At 36.9% G+C, this 10,353-nt stretch overlaps 1 protein-coding gene across 5 annotated transcripts in view; it reads left to right on the plus strand.

Annotated features, from left to right (window-relative positions):
- The window catches only part of USP37 (ubiquitin specific peptidase 37), a 90,221-nt gene extending 80,353 nt beyond the window's left edge, over positions 1 to 9,868 (plus strand). For all 5 annotated transcript variants that reach the window (XM_030848924.2, XM_060301857.1, XM_030849076.2 and 2 more), the window contains 4 exons: positions 2,113 to 2,228; positions 3,850 to 3,919; positions 4,645 to 4,783; positions 5,298 to 9,868. In XM_030848924.2, coding sequence (XP_030704784.1) covers positions 2,113 to 2,228; positions 3,850 to 3,919; positions 4,645 to 4,783; positions 5,298 to 5,385 — 413 coding nt within the window. In that variant the 3' untranslated portion in view covers positions 5,386 to 9,868. The remainder of the gene's footprint in view (positions 1 to 2,112; positions 2,229 to 3,849; positions 3,920 to 4,644; positions 4,784 to 5,297) is intronic.
- Positions 9,869 to 10,353: the final 485 nt, after the last annotated feature.

Here is a 10,353-nt window from a genome sequence, read left to right on the forward strand (position 1 = left end):
CTTCTGTTTTCCATTTTTTTGTTATTTTGCTGTACTGCCTGGGAAGTTTCTCTGACATTATCACCAACTCCAAACTTTTTTTTAGTATTTTATTTCTATCATATTTCTAATTTTCAAGAAGTGGTTTTTGTGATTGTTACTTTTTTATAACATTTTGGGGTGGGGGTTTTCAGAGAAGTAATACCATCTCAACTCTCTGAGGATATTAAATATGGTTCATTTTTTTGTTTATTTGACATTTCCATCTCCCTGAATAGATTCTCTCTTCTCCAGATTGCTCTGTCCTGTGTGTTTATTATGGTCTTTATATTCCTTGTTAGAGTCTTTTTTCAGTTATCTAGTAATCCTTGGCTGTCAGCTCATGATTAAGAGTAGGGGACTAGCAGAAACTAACACACCATTGTAAAGCAATTATACTCCAATAAAGATGTTAAAAAAAAAGAAGAGTAGGGGACTAAAAAGATGATTGGAAGCTCTGAGTATATGAATAGCTAGGACTTGTCAACTTTGAGTTTTACAGGGATTTACTGTTTGGGGGATGATGTTAATATTTTAGGCCTTCCCTTGGGCTGGTAAGATTCCTAAAGAAAGTTTTCTAGTCTCTTGCCCTTGACTACAGGTAAAAGATGTGGCTGCCAGAGTTCTAGAAGCCAAGTATAGGCATAGGGCTGGGGGTGGGGATGGGAGTTATATTCATCTTTCAATATGCACACTGTCACCTACTCCCCTGTTTTCAGTATGGTACTCCCCTGTGCCTGGAATCCTCCAATCCAGAGACTGTTTTACCAACTCTCCAAGGAGCAAAGCTGCTGACTTCTGTCATTGCCCAGGAGCATGAAGTAAGGGGAAGTGGATCTAGGAGTCTGTAACTCAAACAGCTTTCACCTAATTCTTATTTTTTTTAATTAATTAATTAATTTATTTTTATTTTTGGCTGTGTTGGGTCTTCATTGCTCTGCGAGGGCTTCCTCTAGCCGCAGAGAGCAGGGGCTACTCTTCGTTGCAGTGCGCGGGCTTCTCATAGTAGTGGCTTCTCTTTGCGGAGCACGGACTCTAAGCACGTGGACTCAGTAGCTGTGGCTCGTGGGCTCTAGAGCGCAGGCTCAGTAGTTGTGGCGCACAGGCTTAGTTGCTCTGCAGCATGTGGGATCTTCCCAGACCAGGGATTGAACCCATATCCCCTGCATTGGCAGGTGGATTCTTAACCACTGCGCCACCAGGGAAGCCCCACCTAATCCTTATTTTTATCCTCTTCTTAGCCTCCAGTTTTAGAGGTACCTGCTATTTCCAAGTTGTATGTCTTTTGAGGACTCTGTAATATAAATTGGATTGGTTCTCAACTTTTCCATTACTGGCTTAGGTTTGACTTTCTTAGGTCTGCTAAGTCAGTCACCCCTCTATATTCCAGAGTCCAGAATTTTGATACTGTAGTCTCTTCCTGTTCTTCCCATTCTTAAGTGTTCATGTCTTTTAAACAACTCTATAAAACAAAGAGTCATTTATGCACAGATGCTCCTGGGATTCTTTATTTGAAGCTATTAGTAAAGATGGATTCTTCCAGTGGAAACACATTATTAAGAAGAAAAATTGGACCTTGAATTTGTTTGTTTAGTATTCTAGGTAAAACTTAGGAGTTTAAGGTTGGATTTCCATTATTTTTGTTAAATTTCAGAGTATGATTTAATGTTGAAAAAATGAAAGGATGTTGATCTTCTTATGGTCTCTCTTCTGTCAGATAATTTATGTTTGCTGGTGGCACCTATAATATACACCAAGTGTGTCAAATCTAACATATAGTTTATATAATAGAGAATTCAGTGAAATTGGATTATCTGTAATTTTTTTGTCACTTTTATTCCTTTCTTAAAAGAGTATTATCCCCTTTCATATAAATATATTTAAAACAAAAGGGAACATTTCTTTTACAGATAACTGGTGCCTGAATTTTTATTCCCTAGAGTAAGCTGGGTGAATTGGAACCCTAATAATAATATGTTTTATGTTTCTTAGAATGATAAAATGTGTACTTCAAGCTGTTTTGTACCTTCCCAATCGTATCTCTTTGTGTCTATTCCAAGAACTTTTACAAGACTTTGTCTTTGTGTTCTTCAGAGTTTAACAACTCTTTTCTGGATTCAGTGGGCTCTGATGAGGACTCTGGAAATGAGGATGTTTTAGATATGGAGTATACAGAAGCTGAAGCTGAGGAACTGAAAAGAAATGCTGAGGTGGGTGATGTTATATTATATTCCCTTTGTAGGTCAAGTTGTCAGTACTACTCCTGTTGTTCCTTATCTTCAAAAGCCCCACTGTCAGTGTCCATTGCAGGTCCCCTTCTGCCCCTTTGGCAGCCATCAAATGGTCTTCACTTTCTCTTGGCCTTTGCTCCTCATTTCTTACACAGAAGATTCAAAACAAAATGAAAAAAACAAAAAAAACCCACACATTCTGATCACCTTATGTGCGTGTTAGGTAATAACTTAGTTCTCAAAGTCATATGTATATTAAATCACCTTCAGTTCTACCAAAACTATTTTATCTTTAAGGTCAAATACTAAAAATAGTTGATTGTTACTCAATAAAAACTGTTGATGACATTAACTAGAGCACTTGAAATCTATTTTTACCCTAAATAATTGCTTTTTTCCCATTTTCCAAATTTTTTGTAGTTTTAATTACCCAGGATCCCACTATTCTAACACAACTACTGTTAGCATTTGATATATTCTTTTATCATCCCTACCCCAAAGTACCCCAAGTATGCTTTTAAAGTCATAGAATAAGTACAGTTTTTATCCTACTTGTTAAAGACTATAAGCGTTTTATTTTTAATGGCTATACTGTATTCCATCAATGAACATGCTATTTATTTTATTTAATTTTTAGTTAACATTGAGCATTTAAGTTGTTTTTTTTTTCATTATAATAAATATAGAGGAACTGTATATGATTGTAGTGTTTTCTATATTAGGATTTTCTTCTTTAAGGAAATTCCCAGAAATAAATTACAGCATCAGAGTTTTTGAACATTTTAATGGTTTCTGGCTTACCTATAAACTATATTTCTTCCCCAAATTATATCTTATAGTGCTGCCTGAACTGTGTATGATTGTAATGTTTTCTATATTAGGATTTTCTTCTTTAAGGAAATTCCCAGAAATAAATCACAGCATCAAAGTTTTTGTACATTTTAATGGTCTGGCTTACCTATAGCTATATTTCTTCCCAAAATTATATCTTATAGGCTGCCTGAAGTCCATGAATATCACTTTTCAGTTTTGTTTTACTTTTCTGCTAATAATATTTTAATAGCATTTCAAAAAATATTTAAAATGTAAAAGTTCATCCATAATCCCTACAGCAACACAGCAACTCTTTTCATTTTTTTCCATTCTGTTTTTCAGTACTTAGCCATTAACATATCTATTTTATAGAGCTATAGTTATGTGTTTTCATGTAAGTTTGAAAAACAAGTTAACATGTTGCTGACCCACATATTTTTTCTTTCAATAACTGAATGATACTGTACTGAGTTGATATACCAGTAACCATTTAACTATTACTGAGTGTATTGTTAGTTCCAAATTTTCATTATTATGGATAATGCTACAGTGAATAATTATATACATATATACTGTTTCCTTCTTTTGCATTATTAAGATAAACTCTTGGGGAGTAGAATTCTTGGGTTAAAGGATATGAACAATACCGACCACTGGGTTTTTTAATTGAGTCTAACCCCCCACACATTGAAACTTTGCCATGTCAGCTTTGATAATAAATTTAAAATTAGTGTTTTGCTTGTATTCAGATGAAGAGTTGAAAGTCATACCCACTTCTATTTTCCAGACAGGAAATCTTCCTCATTCCTATCGGCTCATCAGTGTTGTCAGTCACATTGGTAGCACTTCTTCTTCAGGTAAATGGACATTAAGATTTCAGCATTTTATAAATGGACTAGCCAGCATTTACTCCTTATTGGGTTGCTCTGAGCCTAGCTTTGTGAGGTGTAAGTTAAACGCATCAAGAAAAACTTTGAAATCTTTTCTTTGATCACACTAAGTGTGAATTGTGTTAATAGGTACAACTGTTTTGATTTCTCTATTCACCTGTGACCCAAATGTCCCTAAACAAAATATATTTATCAAGAAAGTTGTCCTGGTATAGTAAGGTGAAATGGGGTTGGCTGTTTCTCTTTCTGAAGCTTCCTGTCCCTGCGAAAAATTCAATATATATATTTTTTAATTTATTATTTTATTTATTTAGTTTTGGTTGTGTTGGGTCTCCGTTGCTGTGCACGGGCTTTCTGTAATGCAGCGAGTGGGGGCTACTCTTCGGTGCGGTGCGCGGGCTTCTCATTGCAGTGGCTTCTCTTGTTGTGGAGTGTGGGCTCTAGGTGCGCGGGCTTCAGTAGTTGTGGCACACGGGCTCAGTAGTTGTGGCTTGTGGGTAGAGCACAGGCTCAGTAGTTGTGGTGCACGGGCTTAGTTGCTCCGCAGCATGTGGCATCTTCCCGGACCAGGGCTCGAACCCGTGTCCCCTGCACTGGCAGGAGGATTCTTAACTACTGCACCACCAGGGAAGCCCCTTCAATACGTTTAAAAAAAATAAATAACCTTAATTTTAAGATTTTATTTATTTCAGGTCATTACATTAGTGATGTGTACGACATTAAGAAGCAGGCTTGGTTTACTTATAATGACCTAGAGGTATCTAAAATCCAAGAGGCTTCTGTGCAGAGTGATCGAGATCGAAGTGGTTACATCTTCTTTTATATGCACAAGTAAGAAACTTTGCCTGATCTGAAGCCGTGGGCTAAAAATCACTTGAATTCTTTCTTTTTTTTTTCTTTAAGGATAAAATGTTCCCATCAGTTAATTGGTTGAGATTTATGATTTTTATTGTCTTTGCTTAGGGTTCATGTCTTGATATTTCCAAAATATTTTTTCTCTTAACTCACACAGTAGAATCTAGGTATAGAACTTAAGATCTTTTTATGATGGAAGCTGTCCTGTCATAAAACTTTTTGGTCTTTCATTGTATCAGCTAGCAGATCTGAGTTATATGGATAGGAACTACATAGCATTTCTATCAAAGCTAGCTATTGCCATTCCCCCCTAAGTATTTTTAAGAATTGGCACATGGGGTTAAGATGGTAATAAAATGAATGAGCTGCTTATTTAATAAAATTTAGGCATCATGGGATTATGCAGCCTTTATCAATGTTTATTTTCTGTCTATCCTCTGTCTCTGTTCACTGAATTTCCTGTTTAACTTTTTATTTGTTTTATTTTAAGGGAGATCTTTGATGAGCTGCTGGAAACAGAAAAGACCTCTCAGGCACTTAGCATGGAAGTGGGAAAGACCACTCGTCAGGCTTCATGAGGAACAAACTCCGGGGTTGGCAGTGTGCACTGCATATTCTCTCCTACTGCCACCCACTTCTCTTTCCTCTGCCCGAGGAGAATTTAGAACTCTACTTGATGCGGGAGCAACAAACAGCTCAGGGCCAAACCAAAAGACGAAAATTGCAATTCTGCGGAACGCTCCATATTAATTGTTTTATGGAAACTTTGGTCTCACATCTGTAGCTGATTATCCTTTTTTTCTCCTACAAGAGTGGCACTTCCTTTTGTCTTAGGAATACATGTTGTAAATATATATATATGTACATACACACACACACATACACACACATATATGTGGAATGAATGGAGCCTTAAAGAGTTAGGATAGCCCACCAGAGTATGCCGGGTCAGAATTAATAGCACAGCAGTTTGGAGACTAAATGAAGTTGTCAAAGAGTCCATTCACCTGAAAAATGTGTGAAGATATACATATCATTTGGCATTTAGCTTTTATGTTCCTTGAGTAGTTTCACTCACGTCTGTAATCTTTCATGTGTGTTTCCTATTAGTAAAGTTCACTGGAAAGCCAGCTCTCCATGTTACACTAATGACAGTTTGTCCTCCTGACAAAGGAGGGACATTTCTGCCACCTGACTTGAGGAGCTTTTTTAAAAAAATTATTTCATGGATTCGTAATGCTTTTGCTGTTTACATGCAGTCCCAAGAAATGGATTGTTGGTGCTTTGGAATGTGTTATGTTCCCACATTTGGTATTCATTGTACACTTTGTATTTTCTTTAAAGAGATTCCTTCACACAGTATTTTCGTTGTATATCATCTATATTATTACCATGGTGAAGATAGAATCCTTTATTTTTCTTCTGTGTCATTCTTCCATGGAGCAAGCATTACCCTAACAGACTGCAGCCAAAACTTTAAGAGGTAGGAAAGTGATGTTGTCCCAATTGGGACTCCCCTACAAGATTACCTAGAGAATATGAAGAATGCTAGCATCTCTGTCTCCCATACATAGTGAGGTCAGGAGGAGTATTCTTGTGTTAAAGCTGAAACTCTGGACCACTAAAGCTGAAAGCCCTGCTTCAAGGGTGAAATTAAGCACATGAGCTATAGGATAAAGCTTAAACATATAACCATTTGCTGTCTGGCTTTGCCCTTAAAACAGGATGAGAATTAAAATATGATTGGTTTAAGTAATTCCAAGAACTAACAAATAACAAAGGTGCATAATTATCTTACTTTTTAGGTGCTTTGAGTTGAGGTTAAATGGGCTCAACATTAAGTGCTATGTTAGTCACTCAGCTGACATAACCAGCTTGGTTAAGCAGCTTGTGAAACCATATAAAGAATGAGTTTGAGAGTAGAATTTTGTTCCTAAAATAATTTTGTGAGCCCTGGAATCATTAGGATCACACAGAGTTAAGTATAGCAAAATGAAACCTTCAACATTTTCTTTCATTTTTAAGTCCAACATCACAGAAGATGTAACATTTTTTCTGGAAGATTGCCTTAAGAGAGCTCCAGCCCTACTCTTGAAACTTGGATGTGTTCTGACATAGTAACCTATTCTAAAATATTGAATCTTTGAATTGTAAATGGCCCCAGCACTTTTGCTTAACTACTGATAAAAGCTTTGTCTCCTACCATTTACCTACCTGTTAAGGTAGTGAACCTTCCAAAGTGGTACGGTGGTAGGATATGCAGGAGTAGTATAGAGCAGAGGAAAATACTTGTTTAAAAAACTAGCTTTAAAATTCTTGTTTATTTCCACTGGGGAGCCATTTTATTTTTTTCTTGGAAATAACTGGTTTTCTCATATGTGAGTGAAGTGATAATCAACTTCTTCAGCTGTTTATTACTTCTCTGTGTCTGTATTTGAGAGCTTTTGAGAGATGCTGTTAAAAATGATTGGGATGATTTGACATGAGTGGGTGCATTTAGGGCATTTAAACAAATAGATGTAATGCCATAAGCCTAGGTTGCCCATGAAGTACCCTCGTTTGACTTGCTTTTCATAGCTTGTGTGTGTGTATGGTTTAGAAGTACACTTGGCTTGAACCTAATTTGATTTGCTCTTCATGTCTTAGGCAGGAATTATTAGTTGAAAAAAGTAGATGAATTATGTCACTGCTCATATACTTGCAAGTTTGGGACTTGAAATTTCCTTGATGTCTGTCCATTGTTTTGGCCTGGTCAGCCTTCCTCTCTCCCTTCACTCCTTCAACTATTACCCCTTTCACTACAGAGTTACTTTCTCATTTTGGTTCAGTGAAGGATTAATGACTATACATGGAGAGTTCAGCTGGACCATGTTGATGGAGTTTGTTGTTTTTTTCAGCTGACTGTATATATTTAAAAATTACAAGTAGATAATATTTTTTGTGCAGTTTGCTCAGAATTGGGGAATGGGGCATTTGGCATGTTGGTGCCTGAAAGGGACAAGTTAGATAGGGACAGAGAGCTTCAGTTCCAGGCAGCTTGCACAATAACTAATATTCCTATTGAAAATACCAAATATGTTACTTTAAATGACTTTGAATTGGAACTTGACAGTTCTTAGTTCTACACACAACTGATCTTAATTGGAATTTTTTGGAAGGGAAAGCTAAACTAAAACTTGTTGATTATTATCACCTAATATTATTACAGAGGATTGGAAAGTTGCATGTGCCAGGTGCTGCTATCACTTTAGAAGCCCTGACTATAATTTAGGCCTATAAGGAGATAGATTCTGTTTTGTAGGGAATATATTTATGTGTACAGACTCAGAAGTTCTGTTTCAGCAGGATAGAATAAGAAGCAAGTCCATGAATTATTCTTCTATTTATATTTTGATTGCAAGAGCTACTTGTTTACTTGCCATGGTCTGTTAATTTCAGGCCTAACTTAATGGCTCAATAACAAATGTAAATGTGTTTACATTTTAAGAAGTATGCAGTGATACTTAAAGATCAGTTTATTAACTCTGGGAGGCAAATACTAGACTAGATATTTCTTTATTTCTCTCCTTGATCAAGTGTAAAATTCTTCTAAAAGAGAAACTTTAAGAATTAAAACCTCAGCAAGTGAATTCATGAATTTACCTATTCTTCCATATTGCAGTTACCATTATGTAACTCTATAAATATAGCTCTACACATGTATAGCTAGTTGTATAATGAAAATTATTCGGAAACACCTAAATTAAAGAGATTCTTGGCAGTATCTCATATGTAGTGGAGCATTCTGAGTGTAGAGAGAGCATGGGCGTTGAAAACATACAGGAGAAAAAGGTAGTTTGTAAACTCATTTGTGATCTACTGAACAGAGATAATATTAAAACAAATAAAAATATTACCCTTTTTCCTCTTTCTTCTCTGTCTAAATCGACTGCAGTGGATGCTCTTAGTCATCCAGCCATTTTTGCCCTTTTGTTTTAAATCAGGGAAACAGAGCTGGATCTCCAAGTACATGTGGATCTTGTGTATACCTGGAGATTTTTAGAAAAATCAACACCCAGTACTAGATGCAAGTCACATAAAAGTGTCCCCCCCCAAAACAGAAACATCTTTTTCCTCCTCCCCATCTTGCTTTACACCGAGTAATGCTCTTTAAGTGTGTACAAAAACTAAACAGATTTCTGCCCTCTAACATCTTTCTAGTGCATTACTTCAAAATTCTAATTTTGTCTCTATCAATGTCTTATTAACATCTGAAAAAAGATATATATTTATTTTATTGGAAAACTATAGTTTGTTAGGCCTTGAGAGTTTCGTGACAGGTTTCTTTTGCGGTGTCTCACCACGACCACTGACTTCTTTATGGCATGCTTTGATTACTAAACTTCAGGCAGTCTCTTTTGTTGTATCATATTTACACACAATTAGTGTTTTCCTTTCCATGTGTACTAAGTGTCTGAGGTTTTGAAGTTTTTAATAAAAAATGTGCCAGTATGAATACAAGCAGTTGATTTCAGTAATTTGGACTTAAAGTGCAGAGGTTTGAAGTAGAGACGTGTCCACTGGTGTCAGAATAGAGTGGATGAGGGTCTGCATCAGGACTGGAGTTCGTTAGGTCCAATGCCAAAACAGAAGAGCAGTCATCTGAAGTGGTCTGTTTCAAGAACAGAATGGGTGGAAGAGTGAGACACAGTGGTTGTACACACCTCTCGTCTTTAGGTTTCCCTCCCTGTCTTTTCCTTCCATCCCCATCTTCTCTGGCCTATTGTCAGTGTTGTTTATTTATGCTACGGAGAGGAGAACAGAAGTAAGCTTCCTACACTTTGCCTAGTTGAGCCACTACTAGGTTTGCTGGCAGCTTTGGCCACATTATTTGTGAGGTGATTTTCTTTCTTTGTGTTCAGAGTGACTTTTGATTCTGATTCTTTATGTTGTTTTGTATGGAGCGGCACTTTATCTGTGTTTTAGCAGAACTGTTCCTCTGTACCCTGTACGGTTTTTGTTTCCTTTTTAAATTATGCATAGAGTTTTTTGTGTGTGAAATTAAAGCCTTTATTAACCTTGTGTTGGTTCAACTGTTATTTCTGAAAAGGACATATTCTTGCAGACACTTAACCAGTTGTTGAAGTTGTGGAAATCACCTTCTGTTGGCCTTCTGACTTGGACTTTCAAGCGCACTGTTACACCTTAAAGGGAATGAGATGGGAAACCAGGTATGGCTGAGTCAGCACCAGCGTCCGGTGGATTTCATCTGAGGAGCCTGTGAAGCTTTGCAGAGGTTCTGGATAACAGTTCTAAACCCAGCATGGGCCTTAGCTGTGCTCTTCCTTTGCCTTATTATTAAGAGTACCAGAGAGGGGGGTGAGATAGCATTTGCATTTCATACTTGCTGTTAGGCCTCAAGCCTAGGCCTAGTGGGTATGTTGCTCTCGCTGGGTACTGGTTAGTGAGTATTTTGAAACCTCCTAAATAGGGCCATCACCTGGGCCATTCAGCTCTTTCAAAGAATGGGTCCCCTTTAACATCACCTGAGGAAGGCAGTAAGAAAA

This window comes from Globicephala melas, chromosome 7 (genome assembly GCF_963455315.2).
Source record: "Globicephala melas chromosome 7, mGloMel1.2, whole genome shotgun sequence".
Lineage (NCBI taxonomy): Eukaryota > Metazoa > Chordata > Mammalia > Artiodactyla > Delphinidae > Globicephala > Globicephala melas.